At 37.1% G+C, this 11234-nt stretch overlaps 1 protein-coding gene across 9 annotated transcripts in view; it reads right to left on the bottom strand.

The window, feature by feature from the left end:
- Nucleotides 1-3655: 3655 nt before the first annotated feature.
- Nucleotides 3656-11234, bottom strand: part of SOX6 (SRY-box transcription factor 6) — a 381585-nt gene continuing 374006 nt past the window's right edge. For all 9 annotated transcript variants that reach the window (XM_086614165.1, XM_086614168.1, XM_086614161.1 and 6 more), the window contains one exon: nucleotides 3656-7465. In XM_086614165.1, the coding sequence (XP_086470291.1) occupies nucleotides 7162-7465 (304 nt within the window). In that variant the 3' untranslated portion in view covers nucleotides 3656-7161. The remainder of the gene's footprint in view (nucleotides 7466-11234) is intronic.

Here is an 11234-nt window from a genome sequence, read left to right as displayed (position 1 = left end):
AATACACAAATGGCAGCAGTTTGCAGACATGGCAATATGGCAACTACAGGCTTTTTTTGTTGTCAACTTTGGTTAGTTTGTTTAATGTTATACGCAGCGGAAAAGGAAGAAGGCAAAGAAAGAAGAAACATGAGAACCATTTTGTCTCATTTCTACTCAATAAAAATCCTTCTGAGATGATGTTGCTACCAGCAGCACTTCCTGCTTACAATATTGACAGTACCCAGTGCATATTATCAAATTAGGTTGGTTATTATGCATGTCTTTTACAGCATATGGTGTTAATGGATTTCAGAGGCTGATGAGTGCCTTTGTAGAAAGGCATGGGGAAAACCTAAGAGCTGGAAGATTCAGTTGCTAAATTTAAAGGCGGCCAACTGAACAGGCATAGTTGCATTTTCCTGTCCATCAACTCATCACGGTCAATCTTTAATGATAACTTCGAAGAAATAATAAGGGATGCATAGAAGAAGTCACACACACATCTCATAAAACAAAATTTATCTTTAATTTGTAAGTGTCAACAGCAGTACAAAAGATGGAGTGATGGTGAATAGATTAAGGGTAGAGAGGACAGTCTTGAGGTAAATGAGCATAAATAGGCAGTCTTATAGACACTCCCCTGAGGGGTCTAAACCCCTATCATGGCATATACTGTATCACCCAAGGATGACATGTTTAACATATCAGGAAAGCACCTTGTGCAAAAAAAAAAAAAAAAAAAAAATTCCCCCCCACCCGAAACATGTCGGTAAGGTGCCAATGTACACCAGAACATACTGTATATGGACAGTGTCTTTCAATTTTGTCTTTTCCATTAATAACTGAGGCAGAGGAGGAGAAGACTCTTAAAAGTACCACTGAAAGATTATTTAATATTTAATTTACCTCACGTCAATACTGCACAACAAAATCCAAGAAGTCTGTTTATGCAATGAAGCAGAGCTAAGAATAACTATTCTCTTTCTTAAATTGAGAACAGATTTTTTTTTTTAAATAAGTATCCTTAGCAAACATTTTTCTTTCTTTTTTTTTTTTTACTGTATCAAGAGGAGAGTGTGAGATGTGATGGCAACCTTTAAGTTCATTTAAAAACTTTACACTGGACTGTACAAGATTTTTTTTGATAAACTATTTACATTTTCAGACTTTAAAACATATTCAAAGCAGCAATAGACACTAGTTTTTCCTCTAAACGCCCAAATAATTTCCGGCCATGGGCCCAGGTAGGTACCTGCATTGTATATAGAATTTCTACAAAGAAAACCTGCCCATTATGTTAGCCAGTGGGTGTCCAACGAGCAGCCCTCGCCGTTAGGAGCTGCACCCACAGTGTTGCTATAGGAATCAAAACATAGTACCTTGACAAGAGAGTCTCAGTTGTCCCAACAGCTCTACACAAACTTTACAATTTGAAACAGCAGCTAGCATGTCAGTCCAGCATGTCAGTGAATTGTGCTGATTAAATTAACATAGAGTACAATCTCACAATATACATCACAAACAAATTACAATGTCAGGAAATAAGAGTTACAGTAAGATAAGTTATGTAGTAACAGCTTATAAGCTTGTCTTAATGTAATAAAAAAATTTTTACATGGGAAATACAATAATGAATGAACATAAACGCTAAGCATTCTAGTTTGCTACAAGCGGAAGAAGGGTACAAGAAAAAAAAAACATTGCTTTCTAGAAAGCAAAACACAAATGACAAAGGAAGACAAACGGAGAATGCACACTAGCAGGTCTGCAATGTGCAGCATACAAACAGTTAAATATTTGCACATTCCCCATACTCCAAGAGCACCAAGGACCTCACTTGTGGTTTTTAGAAAGCGGAAATTACAAAGCAAGCCATGTCACTAAGTTGCTTTATAGCTTTCATATTGCCATAAATACCAAATTGATAAGTTTTCCTTTAGCCCAGTTCACCCCACCCCACCCCACCCCACCCCCTTTTTACCCAATGTGTGAAATCTCAGAATACTTCTTTGTCACCATTTCCAACAAATCTGGTAGTTAAAAAAGGGCAATGGATTAAAATGAAATATATTTGCATATACATTTTTTTTTCCTTCTGTACCAGGACACTACAGTATATCAAAAATGTAGTTTGATCTGAGAAAAATCACAGATATTAATGGGTTATATTAAAAAAAGGCTCGGAGGAAGTTTTTTTAAAAAGAAAAAGAGTAAGTGTTTTGTAAAAGATCAAATGAGGTCATATAGTATTATTCTTTTAGAAAAACATGCTTAAGTGCCAACTTGAATCTTAAAAAAGCATGCAAAACACCAAGGGTCCAAGCCCATTTCTTAACTTCTCACAAAAACATGAAGAACTCTATCATACATTCTGCTGGCTGCATCTCCAGTGCAGTTGTTCGCACTGTGGCCCTGGTTCAGCAAAGTTTGCCCCGCTTAACGCCAACGCTTTACTGGTCCTCGTGACCACCATGAAGCACTAACATGCTTAATATTAAGCAAGTAGATAAGTGTTTTGCTGGGGGAAGATGGGAGTGTTAATCTTGTAGTATGTTTTGCTAGAAAATGATTTTGAAATGCCGTGCCTTGGATATGACCAAAAACTAAAGCCGGAAAGCCAACCCAGAGAGAGGACTATGTTTTAGATTGCATTGGCAGGTGGTTGTGTTTGTACTCAAAGCAAGAACTGCCCACCGCTGACTGCTGTACGCTTTGCACAGGGTGTTGTATTTATTGTGACTAATGCTGCTGTTTGTTTTGCATTCCCATCCCAGAGCATCCCCATCTTTTGCCCTCCCCCGCCTCATGCTGCCCCTGAGCACGGCTGACTTAGGAGCAGATTGTGATCCCGCGTATTCTCAGCAGGCGGTTTCGCGAGCTAAATGGTGATGCCCAAACGTACGGGCAGACCAGAATTGGGCCACTTGGTCAGAGTCATTTCTCCATGTAAACCTGAACCCTGGAAAGCAGTTCTGTTTCCATTAAGACTTTTGTCTTCCATTTTTGTGAAATACGAAGTGAACTGTTCTAGCTGGCATCACACTGTTTTGGGAGTGTTCTTTTCTTGAAAACAAGTATTTTGTAATTTTCCAAAAAGAAAATATATTGTATCTGTTAATTAAATAAACTGTCTGTTCACAGAGAAAATAGTATTACTGTATTTGTGCATTACCTGAATGGAGTTGGTTTTTTTTTAATCAGCGTTATTAAGGGGGCTCAAACACAATGCTTAAAAAGCAATTCCACAAGTCCTCTTTGCGCATTGTGTGAACGATTTCCCCTGGTATTGTAGCTTAATATGACAACGACATGATTTAATGAATGTAGAAAATAAAGGTTTGATATTATTAAGTCTTGACTGCATTGCAAGGGCCATCTTAGTCATGATAATCTTTCCAGGGATATGCTTTTGACTTCCAAATACCATTCTTGTCAAGAAGTAAAATACCTCATCAGTTTTACTTGGATTCAGAAGACTGTGTTTCCTATCAAATGTACCAGAAATTTGGTATGTTTCATGTATCAGCTTTCTAAAAAAGAAGAAAGTATTCTGTGTTTGTGGAATATGCTATTAAAAATCAGTGAGAGCACAAGTGAGGCATCTTGCTGTCCCAGCTACAAGTCCACAATACTGCGCTCACACTGCGGGTGTAAATTCAGCATCTACATGAGGTACAGTGACTTGTCAGCATTTAATATGGACCAACGTACACTGATATAGAACAAAAGTAAATACATAACTTATACTTCACTAAGTATCCATGAACAAAAAATAAAATTCTATTTCCTATGTTATATTTACACAATTTAAAAAAAATCTAAAATGAGATGGTAAATTCATCAAAAACTTTGTTTTGAGCTCCGATTAATAAAGTAAAAATGTTGGGTTTTATCCTTATGATTGTCCTTCCTTGATTTCTACTGACATTTTAGAGCCAATGTCGGCTAATAAATAGAATAAAATGCTCATATGCACAATTCAGATTCAAATACGTTCCTCCCACTCTCCCAGCCAATACATGCAATTTTTACCAGCTGGCAATTCCTGAACAGCCAGTCATTTTCAAGAATGTGGCTTTAACGTACAGAGCATCAGCATGGAGGCAGGGCTGGAGCTAAAACAAAGTGTTCATACATACATGTATTTTGCATAAATAAATGAAATAACAAGACATAAAAATGACTCAAATCCGGCAACTGTGAGGCAGGCCCACACGAGTCGAAACAGATGACTTTTGTTCATGTAGTTTTCGTACAACAGTTTCACATTAGTCAGAAGTGATAAAAAATACCATTTATATCCAGTGCTTATAACACTTACGAAACAACATCTGTGAGTGTGTGTTTTTTTGTACTACAAGCAAAATCAAGTTTCAGTCCTAAAGAACAGTCCTTTGTTCTCCACAAGCCTGCAGAATATTATTTTGGCATGGTCATAAAATTTAAAAAAATTAACCAACTAATCTAAATGTTTGCCTTTGTGCAAAAAAGTAATTACATAAAATACAATGCTAGCAATACAGCATTCTACCTATGCAACAAAACCAGAAAAAAAGAGAGCAAGAGAGAAAGAAAGTGACATGGGGGGAGGGAGAGATACTTCTAACTGGAGAATTACATAAGACATTAATAAATAGTCCTTTTTTTTAGGAAATAATGGTATCCTCCCCCCAGTATGAGCTGAATGTATTAAAACCAGTTCAAATTTCCAAGCAATTATAAAAACAAAAAACCACTTTCTATCAGTACCTTAGCCAGCTTAAAGAGGGCGCTCACCAGCTAACGACACAGCATATGCCTTTAAAGTCTTGGCTAGACCAGTTTATTGCTTATTAGACATGGACTCAGAACATATTTAAATAAATATTAAAAATATAGCATTTTGTTCCAAATTACAAAATGGTCAGAGAAATTTGACCATTGTGTTTCTATGCCATTATCTTTATAAATTGTCCTGTAAATTGAACAATCTTCTTTGTCTTGGGGGTTGTTCTCGCACATTTAAGTGTGATTCCTACAGTGGCAACAACGGCTATCTCTGCTCAAACAGGTATTAGTGGGGCTTTGAGGAAAATGACTGCTCCCAATACAGCATCTTGTCGTTGCACCTCACATGAATTTCTGCAAGATAGGATGATGGCATGAGGATAGCCAGCACTAACACTGTAGTTTTTTCATTGTCTGGGCCATAAACAGCGCCCATTTAGCTCTGTGGGCAGATTCCCACAGACTTCAAGAGGAGCTGTTGTAGGCCCACTCATACCTCTCAGCCTGAGTCTGAATTTATCACCAATGTGCTGAACATATCCGATTCAAAATAAAAGCTGAGGGAGTTGAGGAGCTTCAGCACATGTATTCATCAGGCCCATTGGATCTGCATATATATACAGTGATGTATTTGTGAACAGGAGTGAAGTGTGAGGGGAAAAAAATAAAGGCAATGTCTTCTCTGTCTGAAATTTAATAAATTCACAATCTTTGAATAAGTCTCTCTTGTATATTTCCCAGAATTTTCTCTAGCAATTGCATTGTTCCTAGTATTAATGCAAATAAAAATTTTAGCTTCTATAGCACCTTACATCCAAAGATCCCGAAGCACTTGATGAGCATTCATCAAGATCTGGCTCGCATTCCCACGACTAATATTCAATAAATATTTTTGATGCACCATTTTCCCAGCTTCGCAAGCCAGATGTTTGTGTGGCCACCCCTCCTCCACTAGGACCGTCACATATAAATCACTGCATAAATACTTAAGGTAGCAAACAGTTCCTTCAGGTGACAACAGGAACATGATGTACGGAGCCATGATTCACTGCAGGATTCTACAGGCCCTGAAAACTCATCATGGTGGACTCTACATGCAGTTTGGGTTTTACGTCTGCCTTTGCTCTGTCTTAAGTATAGAGGTTTACAACCATAAACACAATTTCTTAGGAATATTTGTACTGTATGTATGTATAAAAGTACTCACTTTATTTTGTATTACATATAGCAGAGTGTTTCCAAGTGCTCCTTGAGCATACAGTGTTACAGGAACACTGAATTTCTCATTCATAAATGTCATGTTCATGTTAGTAGCAGGTGCACTTTTATTTTCATATACCTGTGTAATTTAGGGGAGGAGAAAGAAGGGGCTCTTTAAAATATCAACAAGGAATTGTAAGTGTAATGCCACCAACAGTACTTTTAAAAATAAATATTAAGTATTTGGACCCTTGACATTCTGGAATGAATAAATTATTTAAGAGAAAATGTGTTAAGACTGAATGCAAGGGTTAAAAGCAAAGGGGTAGAGAATGTAATCGGAGGTGGCCTCACACTGCTAAGACAGGCTTGTCCATAGCTGGTGACCGCTCTTTTGTGCTTACTTAAAATTTCACACTAGTGGCACATCAAGAGGCAAAAGCAGTTGGGCACATGCACTATGGCAACCATGTTCACTACTTAAGAATATCCTGTCTCCAGATTCCTGAGTACTTTACTATATTCTGGAAAAAATTAGGTTTTATATATAATTTTTTTAAGATGCCAAAGGATTGTCTAAGACTTTACAGTGTCTCCTTTAAGACTTTTTTTTTTTTAAATGTTAAGATTCAAAAGTTATGAAAAGTTTGGCACATCAGAAGTTCAGCTATACATATGGAAAAAAATGGAATTCAGAGACTATTTTTTAAAGACAAGCTATGATGCACAGATGTGCACACTTGCGGACTTGTTCTGTTTCACGATATGAAATCTGCAGTTTTTGTTTTCTAAAATAATCCAGAATAAAAACACATTCACAACCTGTAGGCTGGCACAGCATACCTGAGTGAGAATGTATAACCCCCATCTAAAACAGTAACTTAAACCTTTATCAGCATCCAAAAGGAAAAAGACAAAAGGTAAGACTTGTAAGACAGCTATTGATTCATATAAGTTTTCAAGTCCTGATGTCTGATATTTAATATATGTCTTCATCTAAATTAAAAAAACAAAACAAAACAAAAACAAAAAACCCAAGTTCATGAAAAATTAGGGAAACAATCTGTCTCATACGTTAAGAAACATTTAAGACCATTCTGCTGATGTAACTGTAGGAGCCACACATGCATGCAGGCTCTTTAAGAACTTTTGTTCAAAAAAAACCCGAAAAAACCCAAATGAGTCTGAGTACTTTAATTCTGTGAACGCTCCTCAGTTGGCACTGACTGCCTCATGGGCTTCGTTTTCACTACTATAGTCTGATTTGGGATCATCCTCATAGTCCTCGTACATTTCTATTTCATCCTCTCCATTTATCATTTCATTTCCAGCAAGGCTTCCGCTGTCCGTCTTCATACCGTAAGTGCTCTGAATGACGGGGATGCTGGGCTCAGGGCTGGCAGAGGTGCTCGAGCAATCGGATGTCATCTGAGGTGATGGTGTGGTAGTTGCCATGGTAATAGCACCAGGATAGACAACCCCCGTTCCTGTGGTGATTGGAATTTGAGGCTGTTGTCTGGAAGGAAAAACAAGACAGGAATGTGATTTCCTGTGTTCAGAGAAGGGAAGACCTTCTGCAAGTCCAAATGAAAGAAAAGCAGATGGTTTCCTAGAAAGGCTGCATGCATTCCTCTGGGGTTCACAGTCCGGTTCCATACCATAGTGGTTCATCTTAGCTTTCCCCAAGGACAACCAGCGAGTAAACTGTTTAGTAACTACTAGACGTTGATTCTTTTATGTATTTTACATGTTTATTCAAACCATACTGCAAACTAGCACTTGGATAGAGATTATCAAAAGGCTTCAGGCGCCTGCGTGATGCCTGACTGCTACTGTAGTCATCATGTATCCAAAATCTAAATACTCCAAACATCTGACAAGAGCTTCTGTTAATGAGGGGATGTCGAGATTATCCATAAATACCTAAAATGGCAAACAAGTGACTAAGTAACATTGTCTAACTGTATTTATGTAATTTACTATTTAAGTGCTCGGTAGACTCCTACATCACTTAGAAATACTTTTGATATTTTATTGCTGGCTTTTGATTTTCATTTAAATCCATGTGCAGAATGCCATTTGTTCTTCAGGATTTAAGGTGTAAGACTGAGTTTTTGAAGTGAAGTACTTTTAAAAAAAGAATAAATTTTCTTTTTTCTATGGTAACGGATAGTCTACAGATATTAAGACTTCCTCCTGAGGACCCAGCGTCAGACCTGATTTATTTTGACACTGCAAATACTTGGGAAGACTCAAGGGTGCACTACCTCTACTTTTGACACATCTTACCTTCTGATATCTAATTTTGCACTATGTAATGTTGTTTTCTCATGTGTGTGTGATTTTAGGCATGCTGGAGCGATACCACACTTCAGCTAAAATAGGCTTATATCACTGCCAGTCAAGCAATTCAACACAAGCTTTGCTGTAAGCATGTACATAGTTGTACGAAGTGATGCAATGTCTCTTCTTACAGTAATGTATGTGTATTTAAATGCTTTGCTAAGTAAAGGTCAGGTAGCTGAACCCATTCCATGGTTAAGCCCTATTTGCTACAAATTAATTATGTCTACTTCTTACATTTGGGTTAATTACTTAATAATATACTTTCTGTATTAAAATAATCATACAAATATTCTCACATTATTTCTGGATCATTCCTTTTAGTAAAGCTAAGAGAAAAAGAAGGGATGTAACTTGTCTGAAGGAAGAGAATCCCCATCGTACTTTAGATGCAACACTGAATGAATATACTCCAGTACCAGAAATACCTAAGTGCCTGTGGAAGATGCTGTTTTAGTACCGACTAGTTTTAACATACATGTGTACTTGCATAATCTATTGAAAGAATCATATATTTCAGTGCATACACAACCTTCTTTAGAGCAATATCGACCAAGTATTAGAGAACTATTATGTAATTTTAGCAGGAGAAACAGCATCAGATGTGTTTGAAAAGTCTAATGAATCTATAACTTCTTGATCACAGTGTCATTTTATGCTGTAATTCAAAAGGACATGCCAAAAACCAGTCTCTCCCAAATCCTTAATCATTGACTCAATCAATATACAAAATAATGTAACGCTTATTTACAAGATCCTAAATGTTGAGTCTTTATTGATCAAACTCTAATTCTGATAAATATTACACTACAGAGTGAGTGACCAAAGTCCTTCAAGTTTGGGAACCAATGCAGACAGTCAAATCCTGAACAGTCTGTGTAAGATAATACTAGAATAGCGTGTAGTACTGTCATTGCTGGTATTGCTAGCTCAACTCTTAAAGCCTCTGCACAGCTTGAGAAATTCAAACATCTGTTGTATAACTGTGGTACACCTGGCTAGCAGTGAGCAAAAACATCATAGTAATTCATTTGACACAGTCATTATACTTCGGTTTGGAAATGATGATTTGCAGATGATTTACAAACAGCTAGGGATTTTTCACTAAATTTTCACTTTTTAAATGGTCTGATAAATGTTCTGTGAAAACAATTTTCAGCCAATGTATTTGCTTGCAAGTGATTTTCTGCAAACATCTTTCGATACTTTATCCATAAAATTGAACACCTACCTCACATGGAAACATTTCTGGTTTAGGATTGTATATTGTCAGCAGCGTAAACTATTACTGTTAAAAACCCACATGTAGCCCCTCCACAAATTTTAGACACAGAAAACGTTCACATTAATGACTGTTTCCACAAAGCAAAGGAAAAAGAAACCCACACGTGGTCACAGCAAAATTCTACATAGTTATCAGGCTATACACACTGAATTCTCTCTAATCTGCCCATCTAACAACTGCTGGTACTAATCTTTTTCTGGTATTTCTTAGAATAAGTAAATTCACAAAACAAAGCGTCCCCAATCATTCATCAAAGAATAGCACAATATTAGTGCCAAAAGATGTTTTGAGAAAAGTTGCTTTTACAACTCTTAGAGTTGTAGAGTATACTCAAAGGATGATTGAGTGCAAGCTGCTCGTGTTATAGATGACACTAAGGATCAGAACCCTAATATCCATCCCTACCCCTCACCCAAAAATGTTTGCATTATTTTAGAAGCAAATTGCTTTTTTATAAGAAGTAAGAAGGAACAGGGATGTTTAGGACAGGACTGTGAGATGTCTTGATAAAATGATGTTTGTTAAGGTCTAAAGGACAGACTACCAGACTACGTTGAGACATTCAGATATTCTTTCAAACGTTTATGAAGTCAGGTAAGCTCTTTTGCATATCCACATTTCAGTGGGAAAGGGTATGCTATCCAAGTACTACCCATTTCAAAGCATAAAGGGAGCAGGTCATTTAAACATAATAAAGTAGAATTTACAGAGATACCTTTTACATCAGAATGCACCAAATGCAAGTCAAACTATAAAACGAATCTAACTGGTAACGAACTTGATCCATGTAACAGGAAAGTTAAAGGCTTACATAATTTTTCATTCATAAGTGCAGTTCTTTTTTACATCTTAAACAAAAATCAGACATGGTACGCATGCCTGCTGCTGGGTAGGTAATAACTGGGAGCTTTAAATTACCTATATCTCACCGTGGAACTGTAAATATGTGGTAACTGTACCACCTAAACAGAAAGGGTCTCAAATTGCTACCCATTTGCTAGCAAAAATTTGCTAGCACTTAAACATGGGTGCCCACACACCCCCAGTAACTGGACACCTACCGCTCACGTGAGCCCTGTTATTATTTAGAGCTGATCAGGTTGTCACTGTAAATTCTGCTCAAGTTGCTGCATTACATGCCAGAAAGCCTTAAGACTTCACCAACTATATGGATGGCATATGTTACTGGAGATGAGTGTTATCATTTTCTAAGTAATTAAATTTTATAGGATGAGGAGGGGGGAAGAAATCGGAGCATTTGTTTAAATTCTAACCACCCTTTCCTGAAAGGAAGAGTTGGAGTTTCTAACCTATGACTCTGGCATTATGTTTTCTTTTATATGTAGTTCTTAAAGGCGTTCATATTAATGGCATTTTTTGTAACATTAAATTCCACATGTTAAATCTTAGTATCTCACTAAAGGTTTGCCTATCATAGGACCTTGGAGTGAGGAGATGAAAACGTACTTTACTACAAGCTACAGGTAACAACTGAGCTCAGTTGCACGTGGTTAAAGCAAGGATGTTTTCTGCCTGGTTAAGATTTCTAGAACCCAACATTAATCTTCCTATTTCTTCAGATCTGTGAGGAACGGTGATGCATGGCTACGTACCCTGGCTTCAAACCACTCCCATCTCCACTGACTCCTCTTTGCCA

The sequence above is a fragment of the Tauraco erythrolophus genome, chromosome 6 (assembly GCF_009769465.1).
Source record: "Tauraco erythrolophus isolate bTauEry1 chromosome 6, bTauEry1.pri, whole genome shotgun sequence".
In the NCBI taxonomy this organism is placed as follows: domain Eukaryota; kingdom Metazoa; phylum Chordata; class Aves; order Musophagiformes; family Musophagidae; genus Tauraco; species Tauraco erythrolophus.
This window is presented reverse-complemented; position numbering and strand designations above follow the sequence as displayed.